The sequence below is a fragment of the Bubalus bubalis genome, chromosome 6 (assembly GCF_019923935.1).
Source record: "Bubalus bubalis isolate 160015118507 breed Murrah chromosome 6, NDDB_SH_1, whole genome shotgun sequence".
Classification (NCBI taxonomy): Eukaryota; Metazoa; Chordata; class Mammalia; order Artiodactyla; family Bovidae; genus Bubalus; species Bubalus bubalis.
This window is the reverse complement of record NC_059162.1, coordinates 58586462-58600560: the sequence shown is the minus strand read 5'-3', so window position 1 is coordinate 58600560 and position 14099 is coordinate 58586462. Positions and strand designations below refer to the sequence as shown.

General features: G+C 39.6%; 1 protein-coding gene across 1 annotated transcript; it reads right to left on the bottom strand.

Moving 5' to 3' along the window:
- Positions 1-3496: 3496 nt before the first annotated feature.
- BCL10 (BCL10 immune signaling adaptor) lies at positions 3497-13008 on the bottom strand. The gene is made up of 3 exons (XM_006080475.3): positions 12658-13008; positions 6771-7059; positions 3497-4853 (listed from the first exon to the last, which is right to left on the bottom strand). Exons 1-3 carry the CDS (start codon positions 12712-12714, stop codon positions 4507-4509), a joined length of 693 nt encoding a protein of 230 aa, XP_006080537.1. The 5' UTR covers positions 12715-13008; the 3' UTR covers positions 3497-4506.
- Positions 13009-14099: the final 1091 nt, after the last annotated feature.

Genomic DNA, 14099 nt, shown 5'->3' with positions numbered 1-14099 from the left:
AGTCGTGTCCGACTCTGCGACCCCGTGAACTGCAGCACACCATGCCTCCCTGTCCATCACCAACTCCCGGACTTCACCCAAACCCATGTCCATTGAGTCGGTGATGCCATCCAACCATCTCATCCTCTGTTGTCCCCTTCTCTTCCTGCCCTCAATCTTTCCCAGCATCAGGGTCTTTTCAAATGAGTCAGCTCTTCACATCAGGCAGCCAAAGTATTGGAGTTTCAGCTTCAACATCAGTCCTTCCAAGGAACACCCGGGACTGATCTCCTTTAAGAGGGAATGGTTGGATCTCCTTGCAGTCCAAGGGACTCTCAAGAGTCTTCTCCAACACCACAGTTCAAAAGCATCAATTCTTCAGCACTCAGTTTTCTTTATAGTCCAACTCTCAGATCCATACATGACCACTGGAAAAACCATAGCCTTGACCTTTGTTGACAAAGTAATGTCTCTGCTTTTTAATATGCTGTCTAGGTTGGTCCTAACTTTTCTTCCAAGGAGTAAGCGTCTTTTAATTTCATGGCTGCAATCACCATCTGCAGCAATCTTGAAGCCCAGAAAAATAAAGTCAGCCAGTTTCCCCATCTATTTGCCATGAAGTGATGGGACCAGATGCCATGATCTTCGTTTTCTGAATGTTGAGCTTTAAGCCAACTTTTTCACTCTCTTCTTCCACATTCATCAGGAGGCTCTTTAGTTCTTCTTCACTTTCTGCCATAAGGTTGGTGTCATCTGCATACCTGAGGTTATTGATATTTCTCCTGGCAATCTTGATTCCAGCTTGTGCTTCTTCCAGCCCAGCGTTTCTCATGATATACTCTGCATATAAGTTAAATAAGCAGGGTGACAATATATAGCCTTGACGTACTCCTTTTCCTATTTGGAACCAGTCTGTTGTTCCATGTCCAGTTCTAACTGTTGCTTCCTGACGTGCATACAGGTTTCTCAAGAGGCAGGTCAGGTGGTCTGGTATTCCCATCTCTTTCAGAATTTTCCACAGTTTATTGTGATCCACACAGTTTGCCTAAACTTCTCTCTAGAACTTCACACAGCTGGCCCCTTCCTTCTTATGATTTAGGCTCAGCTCAAATGTTTTCTGCTTTGAGAGGAGTTCCCTCATGTTGTTATACTCTGGTCCAAGTTGCTTTTTAGCTCGTACACACCCTATTTTGTATCTGGGGCAGCTAGAATTATCTAGGTTTGCTTCTTTATTTTCTATGTCCTCCAACTAGAATACGAGTTCTCTATGAGAACACAGAGTTGGTATGTTTTGTTTATTGCTGTTATGTACAGTACCTAGAATGATAGGTACCAATAAATACTGAATTAATGAATGAAAAAATACAGTTTCCACTTTTACCTGCCATCTGAGAGAGATGCTACAAGAGAGCTACAGCAAAAACTAACAAACTAACAAAATTACGCAAAGCAATTATATTCCAATGAAAAAAATAGCAAATAAATAAAAATAGAAAAAAAAATTTTTTTAAAAGAGCATGGAGTTATAGAAAGAACACTGACCTTAAAGTCAAACAGTCCTAGATTTCAATTCTAAAGAGATTGTTTCTCTGTTTAAAAAAAGTAACAATAAAACCTTCCTTGCAGGGTTGGTATTAGCACTGAAAACAGTAATACACATGTGGAAACACCAAGCCACCAGTATTTGACACCCAGTAAGACTGTGGTTTCCAAACATTCTTGCACATTGGAATCACCTAGAAATTTTGACAAACTTCTGATGACTGTCTTTCACAATCCAAACATTCTGACATTCTCATTTAATTGGCAATGGGGTGTAGCCTGGCACTGGGATCTTTAAAAGCTCTTTAGGTGATTCTAAAATGGGCAGCAAAGTTTGAGAACTACCACAGGACAACTGTCTGATAATTAAGTAGAATGTCAAGTTCAGAGTGAGGACTTTAGGAGCAGTGCTAAACTTACTCACAAATTGTGCTTAAATTTAGCTCTCCTTTCAGAAAACCCTTCCTAAGAGTACATTTAACAATTAAAGATCGATTTGCTCCCCGGTTAGCTATAGCTATTTTTTCCCCAATAATCATGGTATAACTAAATATTGATCATACTACTATATGATTCATCAAACAATATTTTATGTAATTATTAAGTATATATATTTTAAAACATTTTTAATATTCAAAGGAAAGCTATGACAAACCTAGAGAGTATATTAAAAAGTAGAGACATAACTTTGCTTACAAAGGTCTGTATAGTCAAAGCTGGGGTTTTCTCAGTAGTCATGTACAGACATGAGACTTGGACCATAAAGAAAGCTGAGCACCAAAGAATTGATGCTTTCAAATTGTGGTGCTTGAGAAGACTCTTTTATTAAGAGTCCCTTGGACAGCAGGGAGATCAAACCAGTCAAAGCTAAAGGAAATCAACCCTGAATATTCACTGGAAGGACTGATGATAAAGCTGAAGCTCCAATACTTTGGCCACCTGATGTGAAGAGCCAATTCACTGGAAAAATTCCTGATGCTGGAAAAGACTGAAGGCAAAAGGAGAAGGGGGCAGCAGAGGATGAGATGGTTAGATATCATCACTGACTCAATGAGCATTAATGTGAGGAAACTCCAGGAAATAGTGAAGGACAGAGGAGTCTGGTGTGGGTCTCAAAGAGTCAGACATGACTTAGCGACGGAACATAACAATATAGGAAACAGGGGACAGGAGTGGGTACATGGGAACTCTACTTCCTGCTCAAGTTTCCCATAAACCTAGGACTGCTCTAGAAAATAAATTCTCAATTTTTAAAACAATTAAAAAAAGTGAACTCAAAGGTGTATTTTTTTATATTAAGTGATAATATATCTGTGAACTTTTTCACTGCTGCATTAATCAACCCAATAACCAGTTGCACTCTATCATGTCAGACTACCATTCAAATTTACATTTTTGGCAACGGCTGGTTTTCAGTGTTTAAAGGAAAAAAACTGACTTCACAGGATTCAAAAAACCCAAAAGCCTGAATTTGAAAACCCAAAAACCTTAATTTTATTGCCTACGTAGTTAGTCAACAGTCTGAAAGAACAGTATTAATATAAATATAGGTGCTACAGCATATCGAAATTAAGATCTTTGATTCCAAGTAAATCTTAAACTTAAAAAAAAAGTAACTGCATATCAAATTTTATTTTAATAAATGAAAAGCCTGCTTCTGCTTTTTAAAAAGATTTCTTCAAACATAATGTCACTATTTTTTTTTTTCAACTGCCAGTATCTTATGCTATCCTGGAGGTGAAACATGCTTCTCTAAAATCCTTGGAAAATGTTTATACTATAAAAATCGCCCAGTCTTTAAAAAAATTTAAAAGCCAATATGCCAGTCTTCTTCATGATTGATAACTTCATCAGTCCATTCAGAAATGAACTTCATCTCACAACGTGAAGTAATATTTTCTATAAAAATTGGTACATATAAAAATAGTTCTAGGTATTTCGTATTGAAAAAATTGAAACTTCCAAAACACAGCACTACAACTTAAAAATGTTTATTTTCAATAGCATATTTCCATCTCTGCTTTTTGCAAGTAATGGAAATATATATGAGACAGGTATCTGGAAATAGATAATTATAATTTAATGAAAACAATGAAAGCAGATTTATAAATTTATAAAATAAGTCATACTTTGTCATAGAACAAATGATCTGCTTGTTCCAAATAGTATTAAAAATAGAATGTAATATACACACACAAAAACCATTTTGTCCTAATTATTTCAATTGTACAGTGGTCCTCATTAAAAGGAAACAAAAAATACAGAAAAAAGTATTTTAAAAAATCTCATCAAATTATATGTAATAACTGAAGTTTATGCCAAGATTTTTCTTTAGGAATAAAAATGATAAAGAATGTCACAATTTTAAGGAAGTAGTATTTATTAGTAAAATTAGTAAGACATGTATTTTGGCAAATTGATACCTTAGCTGGCTCAAACTCCATTAGATATCCCTCTGAATCAAAAGGGGACTTTGTAAGTGTCTGAAAGCCAACTAAGTGGGGAAAAGATTTTTTTCTGTCTGCTGGCAGTTTTCCCAGTAGTGACAGGCTTTATTACCAAATGGAAACAGCTTAATTCTGAAAATTCACTGCTGAATGGTTGGAAAGGACTATTAGACTGTGAAACTTATTAGCGCAAACTCACAAGGAAGAAACATTCACAGTCTAACATTCTATTCTCAGAGAAATGTTGTCTATTAAAGTTAGTCTTAACACATGAAGAGAGTGAAAACACTAAATCTCAAACTTTTGAAATTTGAAAATACTGAAAAGTACATCATCAACATTGAATATGATCAACACTTACTTTAGCTCTCTAAAAATATGCTTCTTTTATTCTAGAAAATTCTATTTACAAAGTATGTTTATGTTGCATTTTATAAAACATGTATGAATATTAGTAAGTCATTGTAGCAATTTTATGATTCATATCCTTTCCAATATTTTTTGTCATCATTAAAAAAAAGTAAAAGGCAGTAAACTGTCATTGCCGCAAAACAGCACGTGATCGTAAGGGAAGAAACATCTCACTAGAGTTTCCTTCTTCTTCTAACTGCAGCTCTGGAGGCAAAGGAGGAGCCCCAGGGTCCCCAGGTCTTGGAAGTGTAGTTGAAGAGAAGGTGGGATTTTCAGTTCTGCCTACTTCTAGAACAGGCAAATTCAGAGAAGAATCGGTAGAAAAAAAGGGGGCCGTGCTGGATTCTCCTTCTGGGTGATACATGATGGTGGATACTCTCAGTTTCTCAGAGAAATTACTCTCATCCGAATTTGATCTAGAGAGGTTATTTGTGGCTCCATCAGGAAAAGGCTCACAGCTGCTACATTTCAGTCCTACAATACAATTATTCAGATATAAATAAGAAGTAACTAGGAAATGTGAATCCACACCCATCTTGGAACTTTTTAAAGATTATACAAATTTAAACAGCAGTTTATAAACTGTCATAATCCATTTCACATTTTATCTGCTCCTGACAATCCTGAAGTATACTGCTATTTACATTTTTGAGACAAGTGAATAATCTCAAGGAAGCTACATAACATGCTAAAATTCACATTTAATTTCTGTACTTATACTTAACCATTGAAGGACCTGAAAAAATAAAGTAGCTCCTAAAATTATTCATAGAATAAGAAATAGCTTTTACAACTAAAAAATATTTTTAGGCATTCTAGTATACACACACACACAAAACTTTACCCAATAAAAATAAAGTTAAAACTGTATATATCCTAAAATTCTGTAAGTTAAGTACTTTAAATTCCTGAATCATGGAGTATTAGAAGTGGAAGGGATTCTGGAGGGCATCCGGGATAGCCTCTCACTGTGAGACACTATGAGAAGACTGAGGCCCAGAACATTGAAGTCATGCCCAACACTCCAGGATTACTTCATGCTAAGGTGACACCTAGAACCCAAGTCTCCTCTTCACATTACACAAAAAATGTTCTGATTCTCAACCTACCATTTTACTTAAAGAGCAGTGGTTGTTCTGAACAAAAAATTCTGTCATATCCAAAGGATATAGTCAACAATTAGCCTCATGGTGGAAATAAATACAAATGCATTTATCTTTCTGTTAGGCTTAGCAAATATTCAACCCAACTGTGTACAGGCACAGAAAAGTTTCTGAGTTGACAGATTTTGTATAACACCTGCAAAGTCTGTAAAGCACATCTGTATGTCATTTTTTTTCATTAGTTTTTCAACTTCACAATGCAGTCAGCATTTCTGTCCCATGGAAGAGAAACTATTTTCTTAAATATGTTTCAAGGGGAAACTTCACATGTGTTCCAGCCTCAGACTTATAGACTGAGTTCTGTAAGGTAAAGTTAAATTACTTGTTTCTGTTTCCCTAGGGCTTAAAAGTGCTGGAAAAGAGTTGTTATCACACTCACATTTATCTTAAGTGCTATGTAGAGAGAGACAGGGGAAAAAAATGGGGGACTTGGGGGAGAGGGGAATTTAAATTGTGCAGACAATTCTATATAGCATTCCAATCAGTGAGTGTGTGCTCCAGGGTGAGGGTGAAACAGAAGGGTTAAGTTCGCTTCTCCCTTAATCAATATCAGTTTCATGCCTCTCTCATCTCGCCAGACTGAGTGTGATTCTAGTGTTTAAAGTCACATATAATTTATACAACGTGATTCTTATCAACATAGGCCAACTATTTTATTGTATGATCAACTGGTAGAAGAAAAACCACCAGAATTTATCAAAGGTAAAATACTTTACCTATACGCTGTTCTTTATTTATGATCTGCATTTTCAGGGGTTACTTTTTAACAGATTGATCTTGCATTCTACTAACTTTAGAAACAAACTCCTGTGTTTCTATGAAATACTGCGATTTCATTATGAAATTGTTTTCTATAAATATAGGGTTGCTGCTGCTGCTGCCGCTAAGTCGCTTTAGTCGTGTCCGACTCTGTGCGACCCCATAGACAGCAGCCCATCAGGCTCCCCCATCCCTGGGATTCCCCAGGCAAGAATACTGGAGTGGGTTGCCATTCCATTCTCTGAAATGTAGTGTTAATGAACATAAAAACAGAACACCGAGAGATACTTCACTTTTCCAATGTAATGAACTCAAATAAGGTTAAAAAAATGCAAATCAAATGTAATGCTGAAGCTTGAACTTTTTAAATAAAAGCAAAAATGGTCATTTCTGGGTTTTCTGTTCTGTATTCTACTTACAAAAGCATTGTTACATTTAAATGAACTCTTGGATACCTAAGATATCTTACCTTTCAGATGCTCTAGTTTTATATTCCTAAGTTTCAGCACTTCATCTGTAATCTTCTGTATTAGGAAGTTCTGTGTTTTTTCTCGTCGAATAGATTCTACCAGGGTATCCAGTCCTTTGGGGTTTTCTTGTAAGTAGTCTAACAGTTTTCCAGCCCTTTTTCTACTTGATGTTCGGCAAGAAATTTCTTCAGTGTCTTCTCTACTGAGTATTTTTTTTGCTCGTAGATGATCAAAATGTCTCTCAGCTATGATTTTTTCACACAGGTATACACGCAAATTTTCTAAAGCCTGAAAGAAATAAAATATGGCTTAATGTAACACCTAAGTCATACAGGTGACTGATGCTAAGTTAGGAATCTGACTGGTAAGAGAAAACATCCTGAAGTCAGGAAGCTCAGCCCTACTAAAGGCATGCTATTAAGATGAGTGAGCAGGGTTTCCCTGGTGGCTCAGTGGTAAAGAATCTGCCTGTTAATGCAGGAGACACAGGTTTGATCCCTGGTCCGGGAGGATTCCATATTCTGTGAAGCAACTAAGCCCGTGCGTCACAACTCTTGAGCCTGTGCTCCAGAGCCTGGGAGCCACAACTGCTGAGCCAGGTGCCGCAACTCCAGAGCCCACGCTCCCTAACAAGAGAAGCCACCACAATGAGCAGTCTGTGCACCTCAACTAGAGAGTAGCCCCCACTTGGGGCAACATGAAAAAAGCCTGTGCAACAATGAAGACCCAGCACAAAAATACATAAATAAAAAATTATATACATTAAAAAAAAGATGAAGGAGGAAAGAGATAGGTGGTCTCCGACTAGATATTCCTCACTGCTTCCGTCCTGCTCTGATCTCATCTCCACAACTATAAGCCAAGATCAAACTACTGTGAGGAGGGGGCCAGTCCTTTTTAGGGATTTTGGGTCTGTGGAAATGAGAGGTATGCTGAGGGCCTTCAGAGGTAAAGATGAGAGCAGAGGTTACTGGACGTTTTAGTTTCCATTTAGTAAGGAATTTATGATTAGTCAGGGCCAGAGAGGATAACTTAGGGAGAGGGCTCATGGTTTATAACTTTCTCGTTATTAACTTTGCATCTTTCTAGAGTAAAACCCCAAAAGAGAGAGAGAGAAAGAAAAAGAAAGAGCCTAAACTAAAGGGGAACATAATGTGTCTGTCTTTGGAGTCAGTTGGCAAGATGATAATCTAACTCAGTCTTGGGAGGTAGAAAGGTATGGGAGGAAAGAAACAGTGGATGTTGGGGAAATAAACTAAAGAAATAAAGAAAAAGAAATCACATAAACAGGCCTACACCTGACAAGGGCTTCCCAGGTGGCACTTGTGGTAAAGAACTTGCCTGCCAATGCAGACCTAAGAGACATGGGTTTGATCCCTGGGTTCAGGAAGATCTCCTGGAGGAGGGCATGGCAACTCACTCCAGTATGCTTGCCTGGAGAATCCCATGGACAGAGGAGCCTGGAAGGCTACAGTCCCTAGGGTCTCAAAGAGTCAGAAAAGACTAAAGCAACTTAGCACGCATGCACACCTGACAAGTGCCTGCTGCTGCTGCTGCTAAGTCGCTTCAGTCGTGGCCGACTCTGTGCGACCCCATAGATGGCAGCCCACCAGGCTCCCCCATCCCTGGGATTCTCCAGGCAAGAACACTGGAGTGTGTTGCCATTTCCTTCTCCATGACAAGTACCTAGTGAGGCTTAATTAGCCAAAAATCGATCTGGGTATCCATAAATGGTATTAATAATTTGATGTGAGCAGCTGTATTACATAGCTCCTTCATTTACTAGATATGCGATCTTGGGTCACTTAACTCCTTTGGACTTCAGTTTCCTCATCTGAGTGTAATGAGATATGTAATACTTAACATATGTAAAGTACTTGGAAAAGTGCTTGGTACATGTAAGTGATAAGTAAACGTTAGTGATGATGCCAATGATGACTAATTTGATTCGCACTGACAAAGATGAACTAAAGGCAATGGAAAATCTTCAAAATTTACTCCAGTATATGGTGGCAGAAAAGTAGCTTAGGTGAAGGGGTTCCTAGAGTTCTCAGTCCACTAAATTCCCACATTTATTTATTCGCACAAGACACATTTCACATATCTAAATGCCTAATATGCCAAGTGCTGACAGTGGATATGCAAAGATGAACAAGACTTAAATTCTGCATGCGAAGGGCACATAGTCCAGTTGAAGAATACATTATTAACTCAAGTTAGTAATTGTGAGATAATGGAATATGACCCAGAAAAAAAATGATATAGGTCAAGTAGTGGAGAAGCATAGAAGAGGCAACTTATTCTGCCTCTAGGACCTGGGAAATTTACAGAGGCCACACCTGAGCAAGAGGCATGAAAGGTATGTAGTAGGGGAAATTACATTTCCTTGTAGCCAAAACCTCATCAAAGGCTTATAAACAAGAAGCCATAAGAAAAGTTTTACAGAGGGCTGGGGGAAGCAAAAATTGGGGTCAAAGGGGACTAGTTAGACGACTGCTGCCATATCTTACATATATTATGCTGAGTGCATGAATTTCAGCTGACAGGATGAGGAGAAAGAAAAACAGATTTAAAAGATGAACTTCTTGGAAAACCTCATGTTTCATTTCTACCATATGTTGTTGATCCCTAAATTTTGCTATGTGATGCAGACTTTCTCCCTAGACATCCCAATGGTACTTGAACTTCAACATTCCAAAACCAAATTTATATTCTCCTATCCTTTTCCTCTGACACTGTAAACTCACTTGGGAGTACCACCATCTATTCAACAAGCTATAAACCTTCAACCCATCCTTGACTTTTCTGTTTCCACCCACCTGATACATTCGATCACCCACCCACCAAATCTTGCTGATATTCATCTTCCTCAGCGCATACATTCAAATCATCACCAAGTCTTATCACTACTATTTAAAAAAATGTCTGGAATTCTCCTGTTCCATCCATATCTACTATCTGTACCCTGATCCAAATCACCATCATCTCTCACCTCTATCTATAAAGTCCAAGAATCTCCTCACTGGTTGCCCTCTTCTCACTTTTGCTCACCCCAGTCCATACATTAGGCAGAGGAAATTCTTCAATAAGTCTCTATTACACTTGGGAAGAAAATTCCACTTTACTACCATCTATAAGACCCTTTATAATCTGGCCCTAGCCTACCATCCTAACTTCACCTCAAGGCACTCAACAGCTTGCCTGCATTAGATCCACTGCAAATTCTATTCTGTCTAGAATGTTCTTCCCCAGTTCTGTCATATCCTTCAGGAATCAGTTTAAATATAACCTTCCCTGAACATCATATCTCAAGTAATTTCTCCTCTTATCCTGTTATTGTCTCAGCACCTGTTCCTCTCCTTCACAGTACTTACCATAATTTGAAATTATACATTTGTTTTCAATCCTAAGAACTCACATGTTAAAAGCAAGCAAGAACCAGGTACATTTTGTTCAACTCTGTATATCCTACACTTAGCAGAGTGCCAAGTAGATAATGTTTCCGATCAATGTAAAATTCATCGTTATTTTGTGATTCGCAATTATCATTTTACATGTCTCCTCCTGCCCCAAGAAGTTGAGCTGTTCTCAAACTAGAATTTATCTCTGTTTTTAATTTTTAAACTGTTAGCATCAATGGCAGTATCAGCCTCACAGTAGTGTGTAGTCCATATTTATGAAACTGAACTAAATTCAAAGATGAGAGAAACAACTAGATGAGGTACACAGGGAGAAGCAATACAGTAAAGTGGTAGCCTGAAAAAAAAAGAAAGAAATGGGAGTTTCCATGTGGATAAGTCCTCTATATCTGCAGATTCTGCACCCTCGAATTCAACCAAGAATGGATCAAAAATATTTGGGAAAAAAATTTTTTTCAGAAGTTTCAAAAAGCAAAACTTGAATTTGCTGTGTGGGTCAACTGTTTACATAGCATTTACATCATACTAGGTATTATAAGTAATCTAGAGATGACTCAGAGTATATGGGCAGATGTATGAATGTTACATGCAAATATTACACCATTTTATAAAAGGGACTTGAGTATCCATGAATTTGGTATCAGCAGTCAATCCTCCATAGAACTGTACACTAGTCACCAAGACAGAGAATACAGTAGAAACAGCAACTGGCTTTGGGGGAGGGATGATAAAAAATTCAATTTTAGACAAAGTGAGGAGTCTGAAGGATATAAAAGTGGATTTCCAGTAGATATTTGGAAATAAGCACTTAGAGATGAGAAGGAAGGAAGTCCAAATATGTGAATGATAATTTTAAGAAAAGGTCACAAACCACTTTGAAAATATCATGAACAAAATTTCTAAGAAAAAAATGTGCCCATACTATTTTTCATAGATGTCCTGAAACCTGTTCATGATTCCCCAAGGTTATGAATTTCTGATACAGCTGTAAATTGAAGTCATGGAGATGGAAAGTATCAATGAACAGATGGGAAAAAATAAAGGCCTGGAAGCCTCCCTTCACATCTGTACAGGTTTTATATATATAGGTTTTTTATGTACATGTTTTCTATCTTTTCATTTGACCCTCTCACTACCTGTCTTATCAACTATAAAATGGGAAAGACAATGGTCTGCCTTAGAGGTTGTTGGGAACATTGTCAACTGTGTGACACAGCAGGCCTAGCTCTTGAAGTTCATGTTTTTACTGGCACAAATCTTGAATACCACCACACTCTTTTGTTCTTTAGTAGTTATCAATATCCCAGTCTTAACTAGAATATAAAACAGGGGTGACTTTTTTTTTTGTATCTTCCCAGGCCTAAGAACAGTACTTGCCATAAAATAAGTGCTCCCCAACTATCTGTTGAAGGAGGAAACTAAGGCACACGTCCCAGTCATAACCAATTTCCTTCTGCTAATTCATTATCAGAATTGCTCACAGTAATTCTGTAATTACTCACTGTAATTATGAGTACAGCGCAATAAACCTTACAGGTGAGGGAAAAGCAAACATTTAAAACTCTGTTGTTCTGTCTAGTTCACAAAGATGATTTTGTGTAAGTACTGCAGTGGTAAGCCAGAACACAGTTCATGTTCTTGTTGTTTTTAATTTGAATATAAAGTGTTTTGATGGTTCTCTGAGAAGTCTCATGTGGCAAAACAAGTTACTAAAAGCAAAGGAAAAGAGAAACAGGTCAGACCTCAATGAAGTCATTCTCTACGAATAAATACTAAGCTCTGTGCACTTCAGCATCCAAGGAGAAGAGCATAATTTAGCTACCGAGTATCTCCAACGTTTACCTGTACATTAATTCTCGACTTCTTGTCTTCTCCCCCCACCCCCACCCCACCCCTTCAATTTAAATACGTGGGTGTTTCCTTAGTAGGGGAATTCCAGGTAGTGCTTTCAGCTGTCGAGCTTCCCCCAACCCCTTTTGCAAAAGTTTCACGTATTTGCTCCGCTGCTTGGGATGCTTTATCTGATCCAGCTTTTGCTCCAGGTCGAGCCAGCAGCCAAGGCAGTCTGACTCAAGGATGAACTTGAGTCGTCGATCCCTAGCAACGCTGCTCCAAAGCGCATCTGGGGTGAAATCACCGGGGATGAGTGAAGAGTGGGCAAGAAGCTGACTGTGAAGAAACGCTCCACTAAACAAGGTTTCAGAAACCCAAGCCCTGCTTTTATTGATTTAAAACGTAGATTAACAGGTCAGCGGGGGGCAGGTCACTTCCACCAAGGTTCCTCGCATGCAGGGCTCGTCGCGGTCCTGCGGTTCTTGGACGTTCCGCTTCTCAGACCCCGGACTCCTCCTCCAATTCCGACTCGGACTACGACGCTGGGTTTCCGCTTTCCTCTCCCGCAGTACTGCAGCCAGCCCCCGCCCGCCCCTAGCCCGCGACGGCACCTGGGCAAGGTTGTGCTACTCACGTCCTTCTTCACTTCAGTCAGGTCCTCCTCGGTGAGGGACGGCGCGGTGGGCTCCATGGCGGAGGCGGGAGATGGCGCTTCTTCCGGGTCCAGGAGCTCCGGCTGCGCCGCCCCGCCCAGGCTGCGGGCTTCGGCCTTCGAATGAAGGGGCAGAAGGGAGGCAGAGAGGGTCTAGAGGGAGAGGGCTGCCCCGTCGAGGACCGATGGACTAGTAAGTCAAACTGTGGCGCTTCCGGCAGAGCCGAGGGCGCAGCAGACCTCCTTGTCCACAAGCGGAGCTCGGAGCCCCGGATCCTTCTCTCTCCGGGAGGCCCAGGAGCAGGCACCGCCCCTCGGGGGGCCACCGGGAGAGCCCGCCCAGCCTCTACAGCAGCCAATCAGAGCCAGCCTGCGGGACACCCTTGTCCCCGCCCCCTGCCGGAGCCTTTCAGGAGTGGCTCCGCCCACAGCCTCCTAAGCGTCAGCGTGTGGCAGCGGGGTGGCCTCCCCGAAGGGAATCGTTTCCGTAGGTGGGGTGCGTAGCTGCTCTGCCTGCCTGCGGTCGCCGCCTGCGCAGACAGTTCGCAGGTGGAGTCGGGTCTCTGCTTGTCTGTACTTTATGGTTCCTCCCCTTTTCCCAGACCCTATCCAACGATTTTCTGTTGCTGCTTGCTCACTCGTTTTAAAACTATTTGGTCAGACACTGACATGCGTGCGTACACATACACGAGACGCGTGTACACAGCCTATCAACAGTATTAAATTTATGAAAGAGAAAAACCGCCTACAATCCCAACACTTTAACACTGAATTTAACGTCTGCATTCTTTTTGGTCACTTTATTATCAACATGCTTCCTCATTTATTCATCCGTATAATGAAGATTTGTCTACTTCCTACCTTTCACAGGGCCTCTGTGAAAATTAAATGACGTGGTATCTGTAAGATTCTTACAGGTATTGGGCACACAGTACACACCCAATTTATCATTATCTTACACTACTAAAACATGTATTGAGTCCTTACTAAGATGTTGTAGGTATCTTATTCTGTAACCATTCTACCGTTATACTGGGGAGCCTGATGAACAAATCACTATTCTCAGAATGGTATTCCAGCTACTGACAGAGGTGTATATACCCAGTAAAAATCTGGGTGGATGAAAAGCTCAAAACAGAGTCCTGCGCACAAGAGGGTTGTTTGGACAACATGCTAAGTAAACTAGAAATAAAGTAGATGGTACTTGAAGCTAGAGGGTAGGTAAAAATGATAAGAGGACCAAAAACAAACTTTGAAGCCCAACAATTAAGGGAAGAGGAAGGAAAGGAATCAGAGAAGAATAACATTGCCAAAGCCACACCAGGCTATATTTGATCACAACACAGGGGTTCTATTTTTAACATTAACATTATGTCAGGTCTTTTTCTATATTGATACATAGTATTTTTTCTGATTGCTTAATC

What these genes read in the sequence shown, in the direction of transcription:
- BCL10 (XM_006080475.3), bottom strand. Translation starts at nt 12,714, where the DNA reads ATGGAGCCCACCGCGCCGTCCCTCACCGAGGAGGACCTGACTGAAGTG. An exon ending in TGACTGAAGTGAAGAAGGAC is followed by an intron (nt 7,060 to 12,657) that starts GTGAGTAGCACA and finishes TATTTCTTTCAG; the next exon opens with GCTTTAGAAAATTTGCGTGT. An exon ending in AAAACTAGAGCATCTGAAAG is followed by an intron (nt 4,854 to 6,770) that starts GTAAGATATCTT and finishes ATTGTATTGTAG; the next exon opens with GACTGAAATGTAGCAGCTGT.